This window comes from Solanum tuberosum, unplaced genomic scaffold (genome assembly GCF_000226075.1).
Source record: "Solanum tuberosum cultivar DM 1-3 516 R44 unplaced genomic scaffold, SolTub_3.0 scf00214, whole genome shotgun sequence".
Classification (NCBI taxonomy): Eukaryota; Viridiplantae; Streptophyta; class Magnoliopsida; order Solanales; family Solanaceae; genus Solanum; species Solanum tuberosum.
This window is the reverse complement of record NW_006239139.1, coordinates 290,985-315,774: the sequence shown is the minus strand read 5'-3', so window position 1 is coordinate 315,774 and position 24,790 is coordinate 290,985. Positions and strand designations below refer to the sequence as shown.

Sequence of the window (24,790 nt, the reverse complement as noted above, 5' to 3'; positions counted from 1 at the left end):
TAAATTTGATGCGATGAACTCGACTAAAAAGACATTGAAATGAGAAATCGATTTCTACCCTTTCATATGAGATATACTATCTATTGCACCATCTCAGTTATCCTTACGAGTTGCAACAAATAAAATTTCTTTTGTTTTTCATAAAATTCTTTTAGAAGACATTTCCAAATAAAGACAGTCAAGTTGAATTTAGACCGGTATTAGGTGTAGTTGTTGGTCATGGCTTTATCACGTAAGCCCTGTTATTTTATTTTGTATTAATCGAAATTTATTGACTCGACTAATTTAAAATTTTCGTCATCTAAAGGCCACGACCTCCAAAGGCGAATCTAAATTTTTAAATTTATAAATTTTTAAATTTTGAATATTATAAAGACACCTTACTAATCTCCGAATTCTAAAAGAGAATATTAAAATTTTGACCATATTTTAGGTTTACACCCAAACAGAACGCTGCGTTGCGTGCCCAGAGGATTGCCATTTTTAACTTTTTAACTATATAGGGTATATACTTCGCTTTTGCGGGATCTTATTACACTCCTAAATTTATTTAGAATATGACTCACGTGAATCTAGTATATATATATATATATATATATATTAGCGAATCTGTTAAATACTTATAAATCTTCAAATTCATTGAAACAAAAGAGGTTCGTTGGGAACTGACCATACCAGGTCATGAGAATAAGAGGGTCCTTTCGAACAAAATGAAGACAAAATCTTGACTTTGAATTCAGTTTTTATGTGTAATAACTTTAGATTGCTGTATGAACCGATGAAATTTCAAATCTTGAATATATCTTTGCAATGTGAGTATGTACAAATCAATGTATTTTTTCATATTTATTCCAAAGCAAGTGATACATAATTTTGAGCACACGACACTAATTCGAACTCTATTACAAATTAAAGTATGATCTTTTAATAGAAAAAGATAGAAGGATCTCGAACCAGTAAATTTCATGTTATTTTTGTCCAAATTCCAAAGGAATAAGAAAAATGGACTTCTAGTGTTGTGGATAAAAAAAATATTTACTAATTTCTCTACCAAATACCTCCCATGAAAATGTGTTTCTAGTTAACTTCTTAACCAAGTAAGGAAAGTTTGCAAAAGAGAAAATGATTTAGAGACTTGACTCATATGGTCATCCTTTGTGATTTCTTAATTTCCTCTATAATCTTCATTCCTTTCTTGTAAAAGTTTGGGGAAGCTACCTGAGGTAGTATTACGGTCACAAGTTCTAGCTGTGGAAATAATCTTTTGTAAAAATGTAAGATAAGGTTCCGTACATAAAAACCCAATGTGATCCAATTATTTCCCCAACCTCGAGCATAGCAAAAACCTAGTGCACCAAACTATCCTTTAATACTTTTCGCATTGCATCCTTTTAAAATCATGGATACATAATCTAATATTAATAGAAATTTTACTTTTTTTTTACGTACAATTATGTTTTGTGTCAAGATAATGAATTTAGTTGAACCCGTAGCGCTAAAGCTACATCAGCATATGCCTCCCACATTAGGTGTAAAACACTTTACACTCCCTACCAAAGACGAATTCATACTCAGGGTTCAAATCTAAGACCGTTGATTGAGGCAGGAGTACTTACCACTCCACCACAACTTTGGGCGACTCGCACATGCTGAAGTTGTTCAAGGATTAGACAAGAACATCAACTATGAGGGACACACATGAGTACTAAAATACTTAAAACTTGCTCAATATTGGCAAACAATGCATTACTACTATTTATTTCAATGAGTTTTCACAACATACGATTAAAAAACATGACTGATAGATTATACAACTAGAAAATGTCACAAAGATTTTCTAGGTTTTACCATGAAAATAAAATTTACAAGGGCCCTTTCTAAGGCTGAAAAACTAACAGACTAAAGTTCAACAAATTCATTCATGATACCTTTAACAAATTAACCCGTATGACGATGCCAAAAACTTTGTTGGTCCGCGACAGAGTTGTGGTCACTGGTGGAGAACTGTCAAACAGAAATTGTGGAGAACTTCTCTTGGATTGATAAGTCGTCCTTATCATTCAGATAGGCTGACCTTTCGGGACGATTTGATCCTTAAGCCACATGTATATTGGAACGAGCACGTAGTAACTTGCAGCCATTATGCCAAGCAGGAATCGCATGAGAAATACGAAAGGATTCACAGGCTTGCTCACATCCTCAACCTTGGGACCGAGCTGCAACACAACAACACGGCACCAGATTATATTAACTAATGGTATAAGAAAGAATAGTTCCAGTTTGACAGCAAAGCTTCAATGGTGTAAGAAAGTATATTTACTAATGGTGCATACTTTCATTTTTATTTTGTATAATGTTGGCCTGAGATGAATTTAAATGGGGGAACATAGTCACTGAGGATTCATATAGCCGAACCCAACTTTCTTGGGACTAAGGCTTAGTTGTTATTGTACTTGTGTAAGGCAAAAATACTGAGAGTTAAACTGATTGCGCTGTAGGCTATCCGCTAGTCAACAGCAAAAAAATTCAGTAAAAGTAGAGAAAAGGAGGGAGGCGTCCACATATACGGTGATCACAATATAGATCACACAGTTTTACTGTAGATGAAACGAGAAAAGTTTAAGCTTGTAATGCAGAATAGATTTCATAATACTTGAACTTCCAATTGCTTAATGAAATTAGAATTCCCAAGAATTTGTATTTTCTGTATAGTATACCAAATGTTTCGAGATGTTTGAAAGTGGAAAATGTGTTTGTAAAGTGGCATGAAGAGAGTAAGATATAGCGTCAGAAAGTCAACAAATGTGTTTAATATTTTTCCATGTAAACATAAATAAACAGGAAACCGAAGCATTTAAGTCATCTAACAGATTGACCAACACAAAAGCTTCAAATATGGTATTTTCTAAGCAACAACACACGTTTAGGAAAAGAAGTCCCTACCTGCAATGGAGATTCCCCAGCATATGGCTTCACTCCAGTCACAGAGCAGCCCATGATCAACCCATGTCGGCGGACACCACGATACCATTTTGGGCCAATCCGCTTCAGCTTAACTTGTGTGAAACCAGCCTTTTTAAACCATTCTATATATTCTTCTTCTTTTGGAAAGAGCATCCACACATCTGCAAAGAAACGAGATAACCAAAATGTTGGGTACACCGGACCAATCACGCAGGCAACCCCACCTATGGTTAGTACCTGATAAGCTTCCTTGATACCACGCTGTGGATCTGGCCAATACTCAATGCTGGAGAACACAATCATGTTATTACATCTAGAAGTAATAAATAGGTGACACCAGTAATTATTGTCGCAGTAAATTGAACTGGATTCCACCAGAATGAGCAAGATCACACATCAAACATAAATATTAATCTTGAACTTGCCAACAATAAGAATCAATATAAGCAAAAATTTGTAAGTGTAAAATATGACAGGCCTAACTCAACCCCAAAAGCTAGCTCATGAAGGAGGATTGCCCAAGTCCATAGAAGCAAACCAATGGTCCATTCCCGTGGTCTCTACCCCACTCTAACAATAAGTAAGGAAATATAAACAATGGTTATAAACCTACAGTGAAAATGATAATTTTATGTTATTAGATATTCACTTGCACTCCGTATATTGAGTATAACAAGCATCTTAATTCTTCAAAGAATCAGTGAATCACACTTCACTTGTGCACTAGTAAATAGTAATTTCAAAATTGAAGCGAAAAAAATACGTTATATGTGGACTAAAAATCATAGCAGAACCATAGCAAGTTGAACTTCACAACCTAATGGTCTTTTGTTAAAAATACATGGAACGTTAAAAAGTATTCCAACATATAAGAAAGAGTAACAAAAACTCCACCTCAGCTCAATGGCGGAGCTAGATGGAGTAAAGGGGGTTAAATAGAATTCCTTTATTTTAAAATTACACCATGCAAATAGGGGAAAAATGTTTTTTTTTGCTATTTGTAACCTGTTTAATCTCCTTGACATAAGGGGAAATTTCAGTGAAGTGGCCAAGGGGATTCAAAAATTGTTTTAGATCACAAATCCAAATCCCAAGTGTGATTTCTAGTATGTATTTGAATCCCCTTGTATAAATTCCTGGCTCCACCACTGGCCAAGCTTGATTAATTGTTTAACAGTATTACATAGTATTATACCGTAAGTGTAATTTGCAGGAAAGGCAAGACTAACACAGAAAGAAATTGCATTTCAGAAACAGATCACAGTACAATCTTATTTATCCTTGAGAGTTACCAAGATTTGAACTTTATGGGCTCGAGTTCGGGATTCTATCACAACTCATTCGATTTACTGTACTTCTTTAGTGAATTTTTATCACTTCTAATGAAGCCATAACTTAACACTCTCCATCCACCCTTGAGGATCGGACACATTATCCAAAAAATCAAAGTATCGGAGGTAGAGCCACAATATGGGTTCCAAGAAACCCACTAGCTATGGCTCAAATCTTGTACTATTGGTAAGACTTCACCTAACATGTACAAATAAATGTATCCATAATCCACTAAACAAAAAGAGTTGTGGTTCAGATCTCACATACTACCTCCGTTTCAATTTGTTCGTCTTACTTTACTTTCTAGTCTGTTAAAAAAGAATGTCTTTTATATTTTTTGACACCTCTTTAATTTCAACTTTTCATGTAGCACGTTTAACACCACAAGATTAAAAGATATTTGGTACCTTCCAGCTGAAATATATCTATCAAAAGTATCAGTAGGAAATGGTAGATCCTCAGCATCTCCTTCAAGTATCTTGCACTCTTTCAATGGCTCCTTCTGCCTAGCCTTAGCAAGCTGATGAGGTGATTGATCAATAATAGTCACATTTTTAGCATCAACATGCTTAACAATCCCAAGAGTAGTAAATCCAGTTCCACCACCAACATCCACCACTTGCAAATTCCTAGTGTGTAGCTCAGCAGGTTCAAGTGCTTCATCTCTCATATCTTCAGTCCAATGCCCAGGATTTATCACATGGTCATACACAATAGACAAGAACCTGTAGAACCAAAATGCCTCTTTTTTGTGTTGTATGAATCTTGGTTGAGAAGCTGGCCTTGAAGCAGATAAACTGCATTTGGTGGGTCTTAGGGTTCTTGTTGCTCTGAAATTAACAAAACCCTTTTGGGGTAAACACTTAAGATTCAATTCTGATCCAAGAAATGATGACCCAGATGGAGAAATTCCACTAAGAAGCTTGAAATTATCAGCTCCACTCAGTATTGAAGACGCCATGAAAGGATTTTAATAGCTTTGAAGATGTAATTTTTACAGTACTTCAAGCTAAAAGAAGCTAACCCCAGATGCTATATCTTTTGATTCATCAATTTCGATAAGTTTTTCTGCAATTTTGATAAATTTTTGGAGAGGTTGAAGAAGAAATAACACAAGAAGTTCAGTGAGGTAGTAGAAGTCGAAGCATTACCTTTTTGGCGACCACATATTGAGATTAGATTACAACTCGCAAATAAACAAGAACCACAAAGCTATATACGACATCGTTTTGCCTCTTCTTTTTTACTCACTTGATTATTTTTTATTTTTTTATTTTATTTTTATGAAAAGCAAGTTGCTCTTCTGAGCGGTCAAATTTTTTGTCAACATGTACCATGTATAAGTGACACTCTTGTGAAACATATCATGATCTTAAAAGATTTAAAGAAGCATCGATGAGTTTTACATGTTCTAAGTTTACCTTAAGACTTTAGACAAATAATATAAGTGTGTTAGGGTGAGGTGGATAAAGTGAATTAACATGGAGTGTTATCATCATATTATACACACAAGAAACAATGGTTTGTCATCATCAAAAAGAATAATTTTGTTAGATCGAAAAGGGCTTTCACAATTGACAAATAGGAGAACAAATGAAAGGAGCAAACTTATTGAGTTGTAATCTTTTGCTTTCAGAGTTAAGAGCATATTTCTAGTTGAGGGCAGCTTGAAGTTGAGTTCTATAGTCAAAGGTGATTATTGCTTTAAAGAAATTAGAGTTTAGTTTTTGGAATTGTAATAATTGTAATCTAAGTTGATTTAAGACTTCGTGTTGAGTGAAGTATGGTTCAACAATCAAAAGTGATTGTTGATTTATAGGAATTAGAGTTTAATTTCTTATGTTACAAAGTTTGTAAACTTAAATTGTTGAGGCTCAAAATTTAATAAAATTGAAGTTAAATTCTATAGTGGTATAAGATTGTTGCTTTTTTTATACTTTATGAACTGAAATTTTTCACGATAAAATATTATGTTATTACTTTACTCATTTAATTTAATATAGTGTCAATACTCAACAAAAGAACAGATAAAATAACTTATTACTTAGGCAAATTAGAGGTTATTTTTTAAAAATTAGTCTTATTCAATAGTTACATCCATATGTAACTTTATATATGTTCTAGGCGTGCATTTTTTTTAAAAAGTTGGATACATGTTAAATTGCAGTGTTAGAGTACCATGTAATTTTTTTAATTCTTAAATATATTATAAAATTAACCTTAAATCTAACTCCACGTAAAAAGTTAGTACATAAAACGAACAAATATCATATTAAAAAATAAATTTTTGACCTAAAAATATAATCAAATCTAACAAAAAAAATGTCCTTTTTGTGATTTGATTTGATTTGATTTGCCGTGAACACCCTTATCATCTTCTTAACGAAGTGGCGATTTTCAATAAAAATACCTACATTGTCTCCTTAACTAAAGGCTTGTTTGATTGACATATTAATTATGTAGAAATTATATTGTATAAATTATTTATAAAAGTGTTTAATAACAAGGGATAATATGAGGAGATTGTTATACAAGTATTATGTACTTCAAAAATAGTTTTAATTTCCACATAACAAATAAACATATTCTTAGACCATACTCTATTTCACATAAATATTATATAAATTCACTGAAGCGAATATTATCACATAATACATACAATAAAATGTACATTTTAGTTACGTGACAATTATTTCTTATACGATCAATCAAATATTGTATTGTCTTATGCGTAAATTTACTCCTAATACAAATTTACAGAAAAAAAGCGCCATTCGCGTTTCTAGATTAAAAATCTCCCGCGCGATTCTCAAAACGTGTGGGCCCACTTCCACGTTGGCAATCCTTGTGCCCATCAGTTCCACCAATCAGCACACAGCATTTACTCCTATATATAGAATCCCTACTCTCTTCATCTATCACCACTGACGCCAAAAACAGCAGCATACAAAATCGAGAGCTAGATTTAGGGTTTTTGTTTCATCGGAAAAAAATGAGTTCCGGCGGTGGATCAGGCAAGGGCGGCGCCGGTAGAGGGAAGCCAAAGGCATCGAAATCTGTGTCTAGGTCTTCAAAGGCGGGTCTCCAATTCCCCGTCGGTAGAATCGCTCGTTTCCTTAAGAATGGAAAATATGCTGAACGTGTTGGAGCTGGTGCACCGGTGTATCTGTCTGCTGTCCTTGAATACCTCGCTGCTGAGGTAATCTTATACTTGATTTGGTGGATTGAATTCAATGTACTCTAATTTTATACCATTGTTTTTACTTGATTTGGTGGATTAGATTGAAATTCACTCCAATTTTGTGCGATTGTACTTGATTTGGTTGATTGAATTCAAATGTACTCCAATATTATGCGATTGTTTTTAATTGATTTGGTTGATTGAATACAAATTTTATGCATTGTTTTCACTTGATTTGGTCGAATAGATTGAAATTTACTCCAATTTTTTGCGATTGTTCTTAATTCATTTGGTTGATTGAATTCAAATGTTCTCTATGCGATTGTTTTTACTAGATTTGGTCGATTGAATTAAAATTTACTTCAATTTCTGTAAGTCTTACTTGATTTCATTAATTGATTCAAATTTACCCTATTTTATGTGACATGATTTGAATCTGGAATCGAATTTAAGGACTGTTTTTTGATATTTTTAGTTTTAAACATGCTATAACATAACTTTTGTGATTATTAGACATGGAATTTGTGTAGCTTAAAAAGGCTACGTATTAACTGTAGAAATGTGAATTTTAAAGTTGAATTTATTTTGTTTGTGTGGTTCATTTTGCAACAAATTAAGTAGGAGATAGTGTTACATACACTGGAGTGGTTGCAGTGTTTAATTTGGTTTCATTTGTCAGTCAACTTGCAATCTGATACAATGGTGGTTCTGTTTGTTCATACTCTGTGTTAATTGTTGTGTATGAGCTTTGTTAAGGGTTAACACTTGGAGAATTCGTATAGTATGATTAGTTCATGTTGATGGTTGGATAATCATGTTTAGTAATGGACTGTGATAATCAATTGAAGAATTGGTATTGGTGTTTAGAGATTTATCTAGTTTAATGTTACTGACTATCTGGAAATTGTGATGCTGGAGTTGTTTTCTTTAATGTAAAAAAACTTGTACAATCTTTTGAGACTAAATTTATTATAATTTCTTAATTTAGGTGTTGGAGTTGGCTGGAAATGCAGCAAGGGATAACAAGAAGAATCGTATAGTGCCGAGGCACATTCAGTTGGCTGTGAGAAATGATGAGGAGCTGAGCAAGCTTTTGGGTCAAGTTACAATTGCTAATGGAGGTGTCTTGCCTAACATTCACCAGAATCTGTTGCCTAGAAAGGCTGGCTCAGGCAAGGGTGATATTGGCTCTGCATCTCAAGAGTTTTAGAATAAATGAACTCCTAGTTTTGAAATCGATCTGAAGTGAACAATTCATAGCTTTGTAATATAGAATTGGCTCTTGTTTTGATAGTTTTGAATTCAATGGTGCTGTCGACTTTCTGTTTTGATATACAACTTGGAAAGTTTTTGTGAATGGAATTGGATTAATTGGTGTGATCCTTTATGACCTTGTGCTGTGAACTTTGGTTTGCAGTTTGCTGTGACAGTTTAAATTGGAACTAGTCTCCTTTTTCCAAGTATATGTTCACAGCAATGCATTGTCATTTACCCCATTTGGCAAAACTTATAGTAATATGATATATAAGCTGCCTTTTTGCCCCCCTAAACAGCCTTTTGGGCTATACAGTTGTATATTCTGTTGTCATCTGAATTTGTTTCTCATTTTCTTGTTTCCTTCTGTTATGACAAAAATATGAAATACTTGAGTCATGTATATATGCAGTGATTGCAGATGTTGTTTCAATGTAGTTTTGTTCCAGCAGAGTGGCATTAACTTCAATCCTACTGCATTCCACCCATAACTTTGCTATGTGAAACATCTGAATTTCAAGCATACTGGACCAGGAAATATGTGTCAAAAGTCCAGGTTAGCCCGTCTTTGCTTTGTGTCCTGTACGACCTGGGTTCCAAGCTGGTCATTTTATCATATAGTTTTCATCTGAACGTGTTAACAAAATGCTTATTAGATGGTTTGCTACATTCAATTAGTGAATGGAAGTTTCTCCACAATGCTTGGCTATTACAGCCGCGGTAATTCCAAAGGTGGATCTTCATTTGGGTATAAGATTGAATCCTTACTCCAGAGGGAGAAAAAGGATTCAATCTAACACTCAAATGGAACTCTACACAACTATAATAATTCAGAGTTACGTTATGAAAGAACTTCTGTTCATAGCTTGAATTGAACATCAATTATATGTATGTCACTAATTGAATGACAAATCATTTTTTCACTATTGGAGTTAACTTCACAAACTTATTCGAGATAAGTGGTGATGGTTTTTCATGAGTTGTTATGATGTGAAAAAGCGACAAGCTTGTTGTAGACTGAGAGTAAATTTTCTTTTTTTGTGCAATTTCAAATGTGAAGTTGGTCTTTCTATCGTATTGGTGAAATTGAATACTTGACATTCAACAAATCCTCTCTTTTCTTATTGAATATAATTCAAATGAAAATTTTCCTTAGCTTAATTTACATGTCTAGATTTTATCTATCAGTAATTTTAACGTAGTATAAATGAACTGCTAAGTTTATCAAGCACAGTGAATTAAGCAAATTCAAAATTAAGAGTTCCATTATTTGGAAAACATGCAATCATCATATCAGTTCATAAGCATTACATAAAATATTGTCACTATGAGCAAAAGGTGAAGTTTAGCATACAACAAAATTTTCTTGCTTTCTCCACCTAATGATGTTAAATATCCAGCCATAGGATTTTTAAATTCTGGAAAAAGTGAATAAATTGTAACATTATCATGTCTAGCTGAATTCAGAACTGGAATATCATCCATGTTTGGTGGCAATGGCAACACTAAGTCCTTTGGTACTGATGGTAGTGGTAATGGTGGTGGTTCATTTGGTGATTTTGGATGCCAAAAAATTGGTATTGGTCTACTTGGTGGTGGCCTCATTTCTTGTACTGGACTAACCTTTGCTTTAGGTTCTACAAAAAAAAGTAAATATAACAAATTAGCACCAAAATTAGATATCTTTCTACAAAATGTGTCATGATATTGCTTCATTAAAACTTATGTGACATAGTTTGATTGGACGTGGAATTTAATAGAGAAAAAAATACTTTTGAAACTTATGTTATTAAACATGTCATAACATTTGTACGCCTATTAAGACTTTTGAACGTTGATGTTTTAGCACAACATTCAAAAGTCTTTCCAGAGCTAGGTAAGAATAAGGGAGGTTCAATTGAATCTCCTTTGCTGAGAAATTCTACTTTGCAAATAGAGAAAAAGGTATGATATCATAGGTAAGTCAAATTACGTAACGTAAGTCGGAACGAAGGGAGTAATTAATAAGCATAGAATTCAAAGAAGAATTGTTATCAATTAGAGAAGTTATTAATTACCTTGACAATGTGTCAATGGAGGTATTGAAATGAAGCAATTAGAAAAAGGTAGCACAAGTGAGTTTGTTATAAGAGGACTTGAAGAGCCTAATATTGCACACAAGCAATAATATCCTGCTTGAATCACTTGATTGAGTGCATTGCAACAAGAATCAAAAGAAGCTTGATTTTTGTCTGGATCCATGCATTTCTCCAAGTTTATCCCTTCAAATGAACATTGTGGCAAATGACATGTAGCTATTGGGAACAATGTAAAAGTAAAAAGAAGAAGAATAGATGCAAAAACCCAATTGAATTTAAGAGTGTACATTGTTATCAACAACTTTTCAATTATGATAATGAATTTGTAAGAAAGTTTAGTGTATATTTATGCTTTGTAGTCATGAGTGTTTTTGCTTGCTTATAACCTACTCACATCATACATTTGGTGCTTTAAGCTCTTTCTAGCTAGTCATGCTACAAATATTGTAGATGAGCACAAATATTTCACAATTTCATATGGACTAGTTGAAGTCAAACTCATTCAGAAAGTGTTACAATTGGATATTAGACATGAAATTTCAGACACTGTATGTTTGAAGTTCGTTTCAAAGTGAGTAGACATGCAAAATATCATAAATAATTGGGTACAAATTAAAAATAGTGTGTCGAAATAGGGTACCCCATGAAATTTTTACATAACAAACACTCGAATTTTAAAAAATTCAAAGAGTCCTTAGTACTAATTCAACAAGAAATACATTAAAAAAATTCAAGATTCTGTATTACATCAAAGAATAGTTGTATAACAAAATAGTACAAATCTCACACAAATTTACTAACTTTAGTACTGTCTAACTTCAAACTAATACAACATAAAAGCAATTGCACCAAATGCAGCAATGAAGGCCAATGGTGAAAAACCATAGCCAACAGAAGGGGCAGCTGATGGAGTATTAGGGTTTTGACGGCGGCCAGAATTCGTCGCCGATGGAGATGGTGGAGTTTCAGTAGGAATTACATCAGCTTGTGGTGCCAAAGCTGGTGACATTGGGTTGAAAGCTGTTGTACCTGGTGCAAATTAAATTCATTATCAAGTTAATCTTTTGATTCATATGCTTTTAACCTATGTTGCTCGGATCCTCTTAAAATGTTTGTCACAGCCATGTTGGATCCTTAAAATAACTTTTGAAGGATCTAATACATACATTTTTGAAGAATCCGAGCAACACAACTTTTAATCTATATTGCTCAAACTCTTCAAAAATGCCGCCCAACATTTTTGGATCCTTCAAAATTAGTGCATTTTTGGATAGTTTGAGCAACATAACTTTTATTTGGTTAACCGATTCAATTGAAGGATCAAATTGATTATACATACATGAGTTTAATTAGTTGATTTATTAATAAAGAGAAATATATCAATACGAGTGAATAGATTGACCTTTCAACAAACATGGAACGTATACTTGTATATTTGTCCATAGGTCAAATCGGATATGAAATTATTAGAATAATTATATAGGAAGCTTATGGACTACAAAATGATACTATTAAGTAATACCTTTAGGACTAGGAGAAGCAGTAGGAGCTGATGTTGGTGAAGCACTTGGAGCCTCTGTTCCAACAGGACCTATATTCACAAAAAGTAATAATTTCACATTTTCATGACAATTTTAGATTATAAAATCTTGAAATATGGACATTATTAAAAAAATAAATGATTATATGATATAGGTACTAATATTTACCTGGAGCTGCTGCAGGTGGAGTGGAGGCTGCAATCAAGAGAACCACAAAGGATGTTAGTTACCAATTTGAATGAAAAAAATATGTTGATATGTAAATATATATGTAACAATCTTCTTAAATTTCTTATTTGTGATAAGAGGAATGAAGGTCGGGGCCTTGGGCTAGCGGTAAAAGTTGCCGATTGTGTGATTGGGAGGTTACAAGTTCAAGTCGTGAGAATAGTCTCTTGCTTAGATTGCATACATATGACCTAATATAGTCCGACCCTTTCTTGAACATTGCACATAGCGGGGGCTTAATGCAATGGACTATCTCTTTGATAAGAGGAATGAAAGATAGCATTGGCCCAATAGTAAAAGTTGCAACTATGTGATTAGGAGGTATAGTGGGAGCTTAGTGCAACGGGCTACCTCTTTGATAAGAGGAATGAAGGATATAGCCTTGGCCAAATCGTAAATGTTGCAACTATGTGACCAGGAGGTAACAAGTTCAAATCGTGGCAACAACTTATTGTAGATATGTAATCAAGCTAATAACTTATGCGTTCATCCAAACCCAAGCTTGAACACACAAGCTTTAAATCTTGAATCCACCTCGACCTATGTTACTACTACTACCAAAAAATTCTTTTACCTTGGCATTGGAGGGGAACGCGAGCCATGTTACAAGCTCGAGGAAGAGACATGGTTGTGTTAGGATTAATAGGAATCTGAAAGGGAATGCCACCACTTGCAATAACACAGAGACAAGCAGAGCCATTGCCCATCATTGTTCTCAATGCATTGCAGCAGCCAGGAGATGGTGTAGCCGTTCCGTTGCCGTTGGATAAGAAATTCAAGCAAGGAGTGAAACTTGTCAGCATTGTTGCTGTACATGGAGATGTCACAATTTGGGCATTAATAGGCAAAATTGCTAAAACAATAATGCAAGAAAGGAAAGAAATAGAGTAATGAAAAGCCATAGTAAATAGTAGGAAGCTTTTTGAGAAATTGTTTTTATGATATGCTTGTAATTTGTAAATTTGAATGGTTTAATTGGTGGGGAGAATTAAGAGGGAATATATAGAGGGAAATGTAGGTGAATGAAGTTCAACTACCTTAACAAACTTCTCTTTTTGGTCTAATTTTTTCAATAGTTTTGCTGGCTTTGCTTGCCGTGGCCTAATTGTTGTTCATTAACTCCGAATTCATTTGAATCCAATATTTTTGATACGAAGCATAGAAGAGAAAATCTCTAAAGTTTCAATAAATATAATTGTTTGAACTCATAATTTGTAGGTGGAGAACTAGTTCAGTGATAAAAATATAAAAGGGTAGACTTTTATTCATACGTGTGTTGACACTAAATTTATATAATTTACTATTGTTAAGTGATTAATGAAATGAAAATATGTGTTAACACACACATATAACTCAAGATATGAATCATCATTGTCATTACTTTGAGAAATCTGATTCAACTGCCTTAGTATTGGAATAGTCAACATAAATAAAAAAAAGTTGACTTGCAATTTTTTCAATTTTTTTGGTTTCCCACACTTGGTGTTCGGTACATGCTTGGGGTCCAACTAATCTAAATTTATTTTGAGAAGTCTCACTTTGGATAAAATGTTCTTTAGCAAAGGTGACCCCTTTTTGAGGTCTGTGAAAACTAAGTATGAATTAAATTTTCCTAGACAATAAAGTTATTTTTCTTGAAAAACAAAAGTAAAAACCAAACAATGTTTAGATAGTGTTGAACTTGAATTCTACTTTTTTCATTCACAATATGCATTTTTTTGTAACAATCATAAACTTTCTTTTTAACTTTTTTTTTTTTTTACCAATAAACAATTGTGGGGTCAGTCAGTTAGCATGAGTCGGCCACCTGCATAACTAATTATTATCCAACTCCACCTAATCCCTTTGTAAATTAATGACAAAAAGGATAATTAACACGTTATGCGAAGCTACTTATTAAAGGTTATCAAATAGATATTATTAAATATGGTGCTCTAGTGTTTTAAAAAAACGTTGTTGTACCTGTATTGGATTCTTAAAATATATATTCTATCTGGAGGATTTGATTCATACGGGCATCATCTATAGTTAACTTAAACAATATTACTATATCTATAAGGCATATAACAAAATTATGATAAAGGAAAAACTCGTTTGACATATATATATATTGTGCTACCACATCACAACTTTAGTTGCAAGTCAATGTCAGCTAGCTTCATGTTCCTCCTCTTGTTGTTGCTGGGCTTGGGCTTCTTGCTGTTGTTGGGCCTGGCCTGAAAAGAGAATAATTAATCAAAATTGTAAAGTTTTAAATTCTTGGGATCTTTTCCCTGATACTAATTACTAATCCTTAAATAATCAATTCCAGAATAAGTAATCCAACCTAAATAATCTCAACGTAACTTGTCTTCCATAATAAATAAAATTAGAAGTAACATCCATTTTAGTACATGTACTTAATTATTTTTTATGAGACGAGTAATTTGAAAAGTAGAACAAGGCAATCCAAGAAAGAAAGAGAATAGTTGAACTAAATTTAAGTCCTTTCCTACTACTTTCAACAATTAACCTTTTTCCCATTGAAAGTCCATGCAACTTTATTATCTCGAAAAGTGTTTCCTCTGTTTCAATTTATGTGAATTTTTTTTTTCTTTTTGAGAGTACTCTTGTCCCATCCACTCGTCAATATAATGAAATAAAATCTATTTCAAAATATAGCTCAAAGCTATAAATTGGTACCTTAGGATTGCTAGTTAGAATTCTCCGTACTCGACATATGACTTCATTTTTCAAATCTTCTTCAACTCCTGGTGTATTCGAATTCAAAGAGTACTCCGTCATTATCCACACGAGTTCATCTGAATCCACGCCCTTCTGAAACAACTTGATTGACTTCTTAAAACCTCTGTTTTCACCCGTAACTTCATTAATAATGCCTATAAGTTGGTTGTCTCTTTTCCAATAGAATCCCAATGATGATGTTACTGATATTTTATCCTTTACAGTATTCACAAAGTATTTGATTGTTGGATTTGCAGGGTCTCCGACTGCAACAGCAAACAATGCTGATGGATTTGTTATATCGCCATAAAAATTTGCAAAGTTGAAGGTAGATTGAGGAGGATTGGCTCGTCCTGTTACATAATTTTCCAGGATATTTAGTATGTCATTATCACTTGGATCAAACCTCCATCCTCTAGTAGGTATCCAATTAATCTCCATCAATGTTCGGAACTCAAAATCCTAGCTCCGTCTCTGAATGTCACACAAGATGATAAGAAAGAGAAAAGAGCAACAATAGTGGAGTCTGAGAAGGATAGAGTGTAAACAGACTTTATCATGTAAGCAAATTATTTAGAAGAATCCTTTTTCTTCAAAAAGACTACTTTTCCCCCCATTCCAAATAGAAATAGGAAAAAATAAAAATATTAAACCCTAATATAAAGTTTTTTTTTTCCCTTTACTACAAACGATAAAAGATATTATGATTATGTCTAAGAAGAAAGCACAAAAGAGGCTAGACATGGAAGGTGATACATCCATTAATCTTGCATTTGAGATAATATCTTTTATATTTACTAGGCTTCCTGTTAAATCGTTGTTACGTTTTCAATCTGTTTCTAAATCATGGAATGCTATATTAGTTGAACAAAAATTCAAGAAAGCTCATCGTGATCAATCCAAAGCATTGGGCCGCGAAAAGCTCATGATACAAAGAATTAATGGGCATTTCGAGTTGAGAGACTTGGAAAATCGTCATTCTCAATTATGTTTGATGGAAGAGCAACTATTTCCTCTAAAAAGATTTCAATGTGGTGAAATCTTGTGCTCATGTGATGGTTTGGTACTTTTAAAGGCCAATAACTCCGATAAAGAGTATGTTTTGTGGAATCCATCTACAAGAGAATATCGAATTCTTGATTCATGTCCTTATTTGAACAACCACGAAGATGGATGTCCGAAAGCTTGTGGGTTGTGCTATGATTCGAATCTTGATGATTACAAGGTTATACTGATATATAGCTTGTTTTATGTTGTCTACTCTTCAAGTAAGAGTTGTTGGACAAAGAAAACAAGTTTCCCTTGTCCAATACGAATATTTAATAATCGTTGCTCTCAAGGGATTAGCACGGGAGATAGTGTATTTTGGTCTTTGAATTGGTGTTTAATCAACCAATATGTAGATAGTCGAACTTCTACAATCATATACTTTGACGTAAAGTCAGATGTACTGAAGAAACTTTCACTACCCGAATTTATAGGTGTGAACGGTTTCTTTAGTTTGAATACTTTGAAAGGTCGTCTTAGTTTATATGGAGGAACATACCATGACAAAGAATTGGACATATGGATTATGGAACAAGACGAATGGAAATGGTTAATCAACGTGTGCAAGTTGCACGATATTTGCATAAAGTTTGTACAAGATAAAAAGCTTTTGTGGTGCAGTGAAAATGGTGAAATTATCTTTCATGGACAATGGAATCAACAACTTATCATCTATTATCCTAAAAGGAAACAATTCGTTACAGTAGCTGATATGTCCAAAGATTCCATGTATGCCATGGCGTTAACATGTTTGGATAGTTCATATTTTCCAGGACTCAATGTCAAGGAGGAAGTAACAGTTCCGAGACTCAGAGATGGAGCCAGGATTTGAACTTTATGAGTTTTGAATTTTAGTCCGGGGACTCGCACATATTTAGTGATTTTATTTAAATATTTTTCTAGCATCAAGTGTAATTGCCATTTAGAAAAGTTTTGAAATAATAGTGAAAAAATAGAAAAATTAGGAACTAGAAGCATGTGCATTTAACAAATTGTGGGGTTTGTTAGATTGCATGAGTTGTCCACCTGCATAACTAACCATTATCTACTCTACCTAATTCCTTTGTAAATTATGATAAAAAGGAATTTAAGTTGTATATACTAATATTGTTAATATAATTTAACATGTTATACCAAGCTACTTATAGGTTGCTTCAGCTTTTTCAAAAATATTGTTGTACCTATGTCTAGTCTGGCATGCATTCAGTGACATTTTTGAAGAGACCGAGCAACAATGACTTGATAGGGTAAATACCGTCAGTGTGTATAGAACAAAAACTAATGACAAAAATCCAAAATGCCAACCTGTGACAACTATTTTTTTCCTTGTTAGTCACCAATTATTAGAGCATCTTATTTTGACTCTTACTTCTCAATCTCCTAATATAAATCAAACAAGCTATCTTCATCTTCCATCAACATAGTGTGATCAACTTTACTTCCAAAACAGAGCTATTTCTTAGCAGCAAACGCCAATTCAAATGGCGAATCAAAGGAACTCTAGAGGTCTTGTTTTAGTCGCGTTGGCAATGATCTGGTCTGGAGTTGCTGCTCAATTGAGCAGTGACTGCACGAACGTGTTGGTCAGCATGTCGCCTTGCTTGAATTACATCACGGGGAACTCTTCATCTCCGTCCTCAGGGTGCTGCACGCAACTAGGCACGGTGGTCAAGAACAATCCAGAGTGTTTGTGCCAGGTCCTTAATGGTGGTGGCTCTAACATGGGACTCAACATTAACCAGACTCAAGCTTTGGCTCTTCCTAATGCTTGCAAAGTTCAAACTCCATCAATTAGCAAATGCAATGGTAAGAAGGACCATCCAATCTAAAATACTCCTCTCTGTTTCATTTTGTGCGTCTTAGTTTGACTGTACACAAGTTTAAGAATGTAAGTAGGCGTTTTGACATAGATATTTGGTCCAAATTTGAAAGTTGAAGTTGTGTTTGGATAAACGTTTACTTATTCAATATCCAAAAAAACTCAATTAAGACATTTGAATCTTGTGATTTTAAACAGGCTGTTCATTATCATTAAGGTTAAAATGAGAACAATGGAACTAAAAACTTACTAAACATAGAAACGAGACATTCTTTTTGAAACAGACTAAGAAAAAGTACGACCACAAAAATTTTACATCTTGTGAATTTGATTGTTCATTGACACTACTTGCCTATAACAGCCGGATCCCCAACTAGTTCTCCTGCTGGAACACCACGTTCTCCAAATACAGAAGCTTCAGGTACATTATAATCCTTTCAAACTTGATCAAATTTGAGTTTTATGTTGGTCGGACTCTTAAAAAATGTTGTCGTGAATCATCAAAAAGTAGTGCATTTGTTTAAGATCCAACCCTGGTAGGACAACATTTTTGAAGAGTCTGAGCAACATAGTCTGTATCAACTTGAAATGCTTATAAACTTACATAACATATCGCGTGACAGGAAGTGGATCTACCCCATCGTCACGAGGTGGTTCCAATGATGCAAGTTTACCCAAGATGATTCATCTTCCTTTCTTCTTCCTTCTATTCATTAGTTCTTATGCTTCAGCATTCATAGCATGAGTCAATTTTCCTGGAGAGACAGAGTGGTTATTGTATTTTTATGTTCTTTAGTTCCTCTGCAAAATGTGTCTTTGAATGTATTAGTTGGTTACAAATTGCTAAACAGAATTTGATTTGAAAACAAATAAAAAGATTCTCGTTGTCCCAATTTATACGAGACACTTTCTTTTAGTCGGTTAAAAAGATCATAACGACACCATTTCATTTCAAATGGACTAATAAAATTTGGGGTCAAACAGAGTCGGTCTGTCATATGGACTAATACATACAAAAATCTAGTTTTGTGACCCTGAAACTCAACAAAAAAAGCACTATTGACCCTCTAGAGGTAATGAATATCGTTTCCTAGGTCGTTTCAAATGGAAGCATAAAATTTGAGGACAAATGGAGTCTGTCAATCATATTCCGAAAAATTCATGAATTAATGCATATAATCTTGAATTACTTTGTCGTAACCCCGAAACTCTAATAAAGTGACGTAGACCCTATAGAGGCTATGAGTATCGTTAGCTAGATTGTTTCGAATTGACCTATAAACATTTGGGCTAAAACAAAGTCGGTAAGTCATATTAATAGTAGTAAAATTCATGGACTAATACTCATGAAAAGCTTTGATAATCTTGGATTCTTATTTTGTGACACCAAAAAAGTGAAATCAAACCTATATAGGCAACGAGTATCGTTTCAGAGACTTACAAGAATTCTACTTAGGGGGAATAATCTCTTGACTCAGGAGCACCTTTACTAGGTTGTTTCGAAAAATACAAAACATTGAATATTTATGTGGCTACAAAATTTCTTTCAATTAATGATAAATAAAGTTTAAGTTGAATTATTTTTAAATTTAAACGGTTGTTTTTCTAAAAGGAATAATAAACATACAATTCCTGCCATTCATTCACTAAAATGATTCCATTTTATCAAGATTTAGATTCGTGTCACTTTATTCTCATTATGTCGTTTCCATCTAGTGTGGTAAGATGATTACAACTTTTATATCTTTAATTACAAGTGTCTAAATCGAATCGTTGAAATAAAAAATTATATGGCATAATAATATTTACCCTTAGTAGATCTACTCAAGAAAGAATTATGTGGTAAAATAATATTTACCCTTTAGTAGATCTACTCGGAAAGAATCTGGATTAATCTGGCTAATATGCTTTTGAATATCGAATGGTTCTCATGAGGTCATTTGTAGCCTATTATCTTATTTCATGACGTTATTTAATCAGACACGATGTTTAAAAAAAAAAACTTTTAAAACTTGTGATTTGAATTGAAATGGAAATAATATTTGGTAGGCAACAATTTACTCACTTGGAGAGACTATCCGAGGAGAATCTGAATTAATTCAATCAGTTAGCTTTAAATATCGAATAATTTCAAAAAAAAAACAAAATATTCTCTTGTAACCTACAAGTAGTGCACGAGGGTCCATCTTTTTTTGTCCATGCAACAAAACGTTACCATTAATTCCAATTACTTCTTTTTCTTCTTGTACTCAATCTTGCTGATCAACAATAGTAGTAATGGCACCAAACAGCATAAAAAAACTCAGGAAGCTGCCTCACGTGTTCAGCAAAGTCCTCGAATTACCGATCCCGTCCAACGCGGATGTCGAGGTGGAAGAAAACCTCGAATTCTTCCGCTTCATGGCGAAAATCGAGCAGCATGGTGAAAATATTCGTAATGTGAGGGCGCAAACAGTGGAGATTCATCCAGGGATTACGAAGATAGTAGTGAGAAATGGTAGTGGTGATGGTGGTGAAGCGGAGCTACTGATGTTGGACCAATTGAATGTGGACACGTGGAGATTTAGGTTACCCACGTCCGCAAAACCGGAGCTGGCTACGGCTGTGTTTGCGGACGGGGAGCTAATCGTGACGGTGCCGAAAGGTGTGAACGGTCGTGGAGGGTACGGAGGGAAGGATGTTTTGGTACGCCGCCGAAATATCACGCTTGTTCTTGTACAATAGTTGAGACAAGAGTATAAGCTAGGTCTCCCCATATATTGATATTATTTTCTTTTTAGTTTCTAAATCTTAGGGACGAAATGATATATTTCTATATTTGAAAATAATTATGTTTAAAATTCTATTTCATCCTTATAATAAAAAAATACATTATCAAATAAGCAGATCCAGAACATGTTTACAAAACCATGTACAAAATTATTCAAAACTTAAATCAAAGGAAATTCCAAGGTGAATTTTTTGCCATGATGTTTAGTAAATTATCATTTTTTAAATTTCTCATCCAACTTATAGACCTTTTAGACTATGATATAAAGATCTATTTTGAAGAAATTAAAAATCTTATGAGAAAACGTTAGACCACAATCTAAAACTTTTGTAAGTTATTACAAACTAGACGTCTGAAAAGGACGAAGAACGGACTCGCTCAACCACCGGAAGAAGGAAATAGAGGGAGAACAGCATTGATTGAGAGGGAGGACAACCCTTTCTTGATTAGCTAGGAATAGACATCGAGATTACAGTCTAATATTTTGTCGGTAAGATTGAACATATGAGCAAATGTTTGACCCGAGTCTAACTTGTTTGTAAAGATAATTTCCTAAAGGCAATAAGCAGACCAATACTAAAGCCCAAATTGGTAAAAGGCCAACAAAACACAGCCCAAATTTCCACAACTTATAGTAACAAAAAAACACAGACAAACACAGCCCAAAATTCCACCAATTAATTCCCAAAAGAACCTTATCTTCTCATCAACACATCTTATCCACAGCAACAAAACCTTAACTCTTACATTTTCCTCACTCACCATGGCAACAATTCAATTAACAACCTCTCCATCTTTCACTCTCATTCCATCAAGAAAACAAGGCAATCTTGCTGCTATTAAGCTAAACAATCCCTGGTCAGTCAGGAGAACAGAAAACTGTCGAGTATCGAGTGTAGTTCGAGCTTATAAAGTAATAGTAGAACATGAAGGTAAAACTACAGAGTTGGAAGTTGAACCTGATGAGACAATCTTGTCGAAGGCACTTGACGTTGGCATGTCCGTACCGTACGACTGCAAGCTAGGAGTGTGCATGACTTGTCCAGCAAAGCTTCTAAGTGGGAATGTGGATCAAAGTGAAGGTATGCTAAGTGATGATGTTGTGGAGAGAGGTTATGCATTACTATGTGCAGCTTATCCAAGATCAGATTGCCATATTAGAGTCATACCAGAAGAAGAGCTTTTGTCTCTGCAACTCGCAACTGCCGATGATTGAACATGAAGACGACGACGACCCTATTTTTGTTATTCCATTTTTGACTGATGTAAAACTGATACAAGATGTTCTACTTCTTGAGCAATTCAATGCAAAAGTATGTGTGGTTTATTGCTATAAATTGTTTTGCTCATAAGCCATTTCAACTAATGATTATATGCCAGTATTTTCTTTTGGACACCCCATTCTGTAGCGAAGTATGAGCACACAGCAGCTCACCTTGATTCCTATCTTCAGGAGCATGAAATCAAACACAAATATACTAATTCATCTCTGCATAAGGCATTTGAACAAATAAATAGATCAACAAAAGTTTTGTTGATCCTATATAGATAAAAGGTGTGCTAAGGTCTCAGACTGTCTATTTAGAAATTGCCAAATATTTTGGACGATTTATCATACTAATTACAAATAAAGCTATCATGTAAACCAGATTTCTACATTAACAGCAATGTTTTCTCACGAAAAGAATACAAAATGCAGGAAATAAAAGAATTATTCCTAAGTTTGTAACTACTATTGTAACTTCTCCAACGATTTAACAATGGATTTACTATTTAGGGAAATGTTCTGCAATCTTGCAAAAAGGGTAATGCACTTCTAACCTTGTTCCAGTTACTGCACTGCTCTGTTTGCAAGCCTGTCAGGATTGATAAAACTTGTCACTTTTAATTTCATCCGCATTTGTCAAAATACTAGTACCAGACTATTGAATCATGCATGATTCCACTCCTTGTCAGTGTGCCGATTAAGCAACTTTCTATAGCAAAAGACCTGATTCACTTTCCTAAATCAAGTTTCACCGAAAGCCATGAGGATGATACATACAACATTCTTGCCTTGATGAATAGTAATATAGGATGACCACCTAAGCTGTTGGGCGGTGGAAGCCATGTTTCTTGGTTTTCCTCTGCTTAATCTTTACCTTCACATTGATGCCATTGTTAATAATGGACTGAAGAACAATCTCAAGTTTCCCCTCCAATTTCTCCCTCGTCCTTGGCGTATAAATTACATTATGAATATCATCAGCCAAGGCTCTTTGAGCCAGAACTTCCCCAACAGCAGCACAAGTAGCTCTATTCTTTGTCGATCCCAAGTCAAATTTCATGTCCTTGGAAATAGAATGTGCCACAGCAACGACCTTGCTAGTAGCTCTATGGATGATGCTAGCACTGACCGAACCTTTCGAGACAAAAATATCCAAACAAAACGGCTCATGATAAGGGGCAGTAAGCTGATTAAAAGTTGGAACTCTTGACCTCTTTAGCTGAAAATCCTGAAGGCTATTCGTATCATCTAGCATCATTCTGTCCACTGCAAAGTCAGAGTTACAGAGCAGTTTGTCCTTCTTACTTTGCTTCTTCTCATCTATACCCTTTAGGCTTTTCTCGACCCCAGAAGCTGAAACGTTACTTGATTTTTCCTTCTCTTTGGGACAGTCATTTCCATTATTCTTGTTCTTATTCCTTCTATGGAAATCAAACTTATATTCCTCATATTCCTTGGAATCTTTATCAAGCTTGTAAAACAAATTACCGCGTATCCTCAAATCCTCAATATCGTCATAATCAGGATCTTCATCATAATAATTGTCCACCCCATCATCGATCTCGTCCTCTTGACTAAATGAAGGATTTTTCTTCGACGCAACATTTGTATTTCCTCTCCACACTTCAACTAAGCCAGAGGACACACTCCAAGTCTCATTATCCACTAGTTCAATCCTGCAATCTTTCAACGAATATTTCTCATCCCTATACAATGGCGAAAGATGAAAAACCCCACCACCAAAATCTGCAGCAACAGGACGTGGTTTACTATCTTCCACGAACAAATCATTTGCTTGACTAGCTCTTGTGGGTCTTGAGGAATATGAACATATTCTTAAGTTACATTGGGAATTGAGTATACAAGGCAAGTTAATTAGTTGTCTTCTCAAGAACACGAACGACATCGAAGAATCCAAACAGTAACAACTCTACACCAAGGGTGAACTTAGTATTAACTTGAGGTCGTTGTAGGAACCCATAAAAACTAAATCTTGAATCAGTCCACACAGCATAAAAGGGTTAAAAATGAAAATGACTGATGATGAAAATCAATGTCCTGGCTTCAAACTTCTTTGAGACAATTTAGCAAACAGTTGGTAGGCAATGATTACTATGGCCTGGATTGAGTTTCTTACATATTTGAACACAAAATACTTGTGGGGTTCAACAAATACTGAATTGCACAGATTATCAACATCTTGAGCAAATATAAAGTGAATAATTTGGGATAAAAAAGAGAAAGATAGCCCAGTTTCTAGCTCTTGCTGTGGGAGGTTATGTAAAGTCCTATTTTTGAGTGAAAGTATATGTATATACAATTATAAATTGACCCTCAAACTTTTGCTACAACTCAATTTGGTACACATCATTGTTTTTTTTTTTTTTTTTTTAAATCGCGTTAATGAAAAACTATTTTTGAGACTTGTGATCTAAAACGTAAATTGGGTTAACCCAATTGATAATAATTCAACCTAGTACAAGAGAACCGTTGATTACACAATTGGTCATCGTGCTTGGTTGAAAAACCAATAACGCTAATCTATCGTGTGTTGGATTATGACTTAACACCTTTGACCCCAAGAA

The 24,790-nt window shown here is 34.2% G+C and overlaps 9 protein-coding genes across 9 annotated transcripts; 5 read left to right on the top strand and 4 right to left on the bottom strand.

The window, feature by feature from the left end:
* Positions 1 to 1,783: 1,783 nt before the first annotated feature.
* On the bottom strand, positions 1,784 to 5,481 carry LOC102592709 (2-methyl-6-phytyl-1,4-hydroquinone methyltransferase, chloroplastic-like). The gene is made up of 3 exons (XM_006355979.2): positions 4,704 to 5,481; positions 2,944 to 3,250; positions 1,784 to 2,216 (listed from the first exon to the last, which is right to left on the bottom strand). The coding sequence occupies exons 1-3, from the start codon at positions 5,255 to 5,257 to the stop codon at positions 2,061 to 2,063; spliced, it is 1,017 nt and encodes a 338-aa protein (XP_006356041.1). The 5' UTR covers positions 5,258 to 5,481; the 3' UTR covers positions 1,784 to 2,060.
* A 1,739-nt stretch (positions 5,482 to 7,220) lies between these two features.
* On the top strand, positions 7,221 to 8,834 carry LOC102592368 (probable histone H2AXb). Its single transcript, XM_006355978.2, has 2 exons — positions 7,221 to 7,495; positions 8,466 to 8,834. Exons 1-2 carry the CDS (start codon positions 7,289 to 7,291, stop codon positions 8,685 to 8,687), a joined length of 429 nt encoding a protein of 142 aa, XP_006356040.1. The 5' UTR covers positions 7,221 to 7,288; the 3' UTR covers positions 8,688 to 8,834.
* Positions 8,835 to 10,009: 1,175 nt separating this feature from the next.
* Positions 10,010 to 11,132, bottom strand: LOC102592039 (uncharacterized). Its single transcript, XM_006355977.2, has 2 exons — positions 10,789 to 11,132; positions 10,010 to 10,368 (listed from the first exon to the last, which is right to left on the bottom strand). The coding sequence occupies exons 1-2, from the start codon at positions 11,096 to 11,098 to the stop codon at positions 10,025 to 10,027; spliced, it is 654 nt and encodes a 217-aa protein (XP_006356039.1). The 5' UTR covers positions 11,099 to 11,132; the 3' UTR covers positions 10,010 to 10,024.
* Positions 11,133 to 11,433: 301 nt separating this feature from the next.
* Positions 11,434 to 13,529, bottom strand: LOC102591697 (classical arabinogalactan protein 4-like). The gene is made up of 4 exons (XM_006355976.2): positions 13,153 to 13,529; positions 12,519 to 12,545; positions 12,332 to 12,400; positions 11,434 to 11,838 (listed from the first exon to the last, which is right to left on the bottom strand). Exons 1-4 carry the CDS (start codon positions 13,478 to 13,480, stop codon positions 11,633 to 11,635), a joined length of 630 nt encoding a protein of 209 aa, XP_006356038.1. The 5' UTR covers positions 13,481 to 13,529; the 3' UTR covers positions 11,434 to 11,632.
* Positions 13,530 to 16,011: 2,482 nt separating this feature from the next.
* On the top strand, positions 16,012 to 17,181 carry LOC107062258 (F-box protein At5g49610-like). The gene has a single exon (XM_015312675.1). It carries the CDS (start codon positions 16,012 to 16,014, stop codon positions 17,179 to 17,181), a length of 1,170 nt encoding a protein of 389 aa, XP_015168161.1.
* A 463-nt stretch (positions 17,182 to 17,644) lies between these two features.
* LOC102591373 (non-specific lipid-transfer protein-like protein At2g13820) lies at positions 17,645 to 19,059 on the top strand. Its single transcript, XM_006355975.2, has 3 exons — positions 17,645 to 18,155; positions 18,530 to 18,589; positions 18,792 to 19,059. The coding sequence occupies exons 1-3, from the start codon at positions 17,831 to 17,833 to the stop codon at positions 18,911 to 18,913; spliced, it is 507 nt and encodes a 168-aa protein (XP_006356037.1). The 5' UTR covers positions 17,645 to 17,830; the 3' UTR covers positions 18,914 to 19,059.
* A 1,324-nt stretch (positions 19,060 to 20,383) lies between these two features.
* LOC102591035 (uncharacterized) lies at positions 20,384 to 21,435 on the top strand. Its single transcript, XM_006355974.2, has one exon. The coding sequence runs from the start codon at positions 20,446 to 20,448 to the stop codon at positions 20,890 to 20,892; it is 447 nt and encodes a 148-aa protein (XP_006356036.1). The 5' UTR covers positions 20,384 to 20,445; the 3' UTR covers positions 20,893 to 21,435.
* A 171-nt stretch (positions 21,436 to 21,606) lies between these two features.
* On the top strand, positions 21,607 to 22,332 carry LOC102590683 (ferredoxin-1). The gene has a single exon (XM_006355973.2). The coding sequence runs from the start codon at positions 21,702 to 21,704 to the stop codon at positions 22,152 to 22,154; it is 453 nt and encodes a 150-aa protein (XP_006356035.1). The 5' UTR covers positions 21,607 to 21,701; the 3' UTR covers positions 22,155 to 22,332.
* Positions 22,333 to 22,494: 162 nt separating this feature from the next.
* LOC102590339 (uncharacterized) lies at positions 22,495 to 24,480 on the bottom strand. Its single transcript, XM_006355972.2, has one exon. The coding sequence runs from the start codon at positions 24,109 to 24,111 to the stop codon at positions 23,023 to 23,025; it is 1,089 nt and encodes a 362-aa protein (XP_006356034.1). The 5' UTR covers positions 24,112 to 24,480; the 3' UTR covers positions 22,495 to 23,022.
* Between the last annotated feature and the right edge of the window lie 310 nt (positions 24,481 to 24,790).

Bases quoted from the DNA above. Each gene is read 5' to 3' on its own strand.
- LOC102592709 (XM_006355979.2), bottom strand. From the start codon at position 5,257: ATGGCGTCTTCAATACTGAGTGGAGCTGATAATTTCAAGCTTCTTAGT. The intron at 3,251-4,703 runs GTACCAAATATC...TGTGTTCTCCAG, and splicing joins AGATATATTTCAGCTGGAAG to CATTGAGTATTGGCCAGATC. The intron at 2,217-2,943 runs GTAGGGACTTCT...GTTGTGTTGCAG, and splicing joins CTGGGGAATCTCCATTGCAG to CTCGGTCCCAAGGTTGAGGA.
- LOC102592368 (XM_006355978.2), top strand. From the start codon at position 7,289: ATGAGTTCCGGCGGTGGATCAGGCAAGGGCGGCGCCGGTAGAGGGAAG. The intron at 7,496-8,465 runs GTAATCTTATAC...TTCTTAATTTAG, and splicing joins TTGAATACCTCGCTGCTGAG to GTGTTGGAGTTGGCTGGAAA.
- LOC102592039 (XM_006355977.2), bottom strand. From the start codon at position 11,098: ATGTACACTCTTAAATTCAATTGGGTTTTTGCATCTATTCTTCTTCTT. The intron at 10,369-10,788 runs GTAATTAATAAC...TTTTTTTTGTAG, and splicing joins TCCATTGACACATTGTCAAG to AACCTAAAGCAAAGGTTAGT.
- LOC102591697 (XM_006355976.2), bottom strand. From the start codon at position 13,480: ATGGCTTTTCATTACTCTATTTCTTTCCTTTCTTGCATTATTGTTTTA. The intron at 12,546-13,152 runs GTAAAAGAATTT...TCTTGATTGCAG, and splicing joins CGTTCCCCTCCAATGCCAAG to CCTCCACTCCACCTGCAGCA. The intron at 11,839-12,331 runs GTATTACTTAAT...AATTTGCACCAG, and splicing joins TGCTTCTCCTAGTCCTAAAG to GTACAACAGCTTTCAACCCA.
- LOC107062258 (XM_015312675.1), top strand. From the start codon at position 16,012: ATGTCTAAGAAGAAAGCACAAAAGAGGCTAGACATGGAAGGTGATACA.
- LOC102591373 (XM_006355975.2), top strand. From the start codon at position 17,831: ATGGCGAATCAAAGGAACTCTAGAGGTCTTGTTTTAGTCGCGTTGGCA. The intron at 18,156-18,529 runs GTAAGAAGGACC...TGCCTATAACAG, and splicing joins ATCAATTAGCAAATGCAATG to CCGGATCCCCAACTAGTTCT. The intron at 18,590-18,791 runs GTACATTATAAT...ATCGCGTGACAG, and splicing joins TCCAAATACAGAAGCTTCAG to GAAGTGGATCTACCCCATCG.
- LOC102591035 (XM_006355974.2), top strand. From the start codon at position 20,446: ATGGCACCAAACAGCATAAAAAAACTCAGGAAGCTGCCTCACGTGTTC.
- LOC102590683 (XM_006355973.2), top strand. From the start codon at position 21,702: ATGGCAACAATTCAATTAACAACCTCTCCATCTTTCACTCTCATTCCA.
- LOC102590339 (XM_006355972.2), bottom strand. From the start codon at position 24,111: ATGTCGTTCGTGTTCTTGAGAAGACAACTAATTAACTTGCCTTGTATA.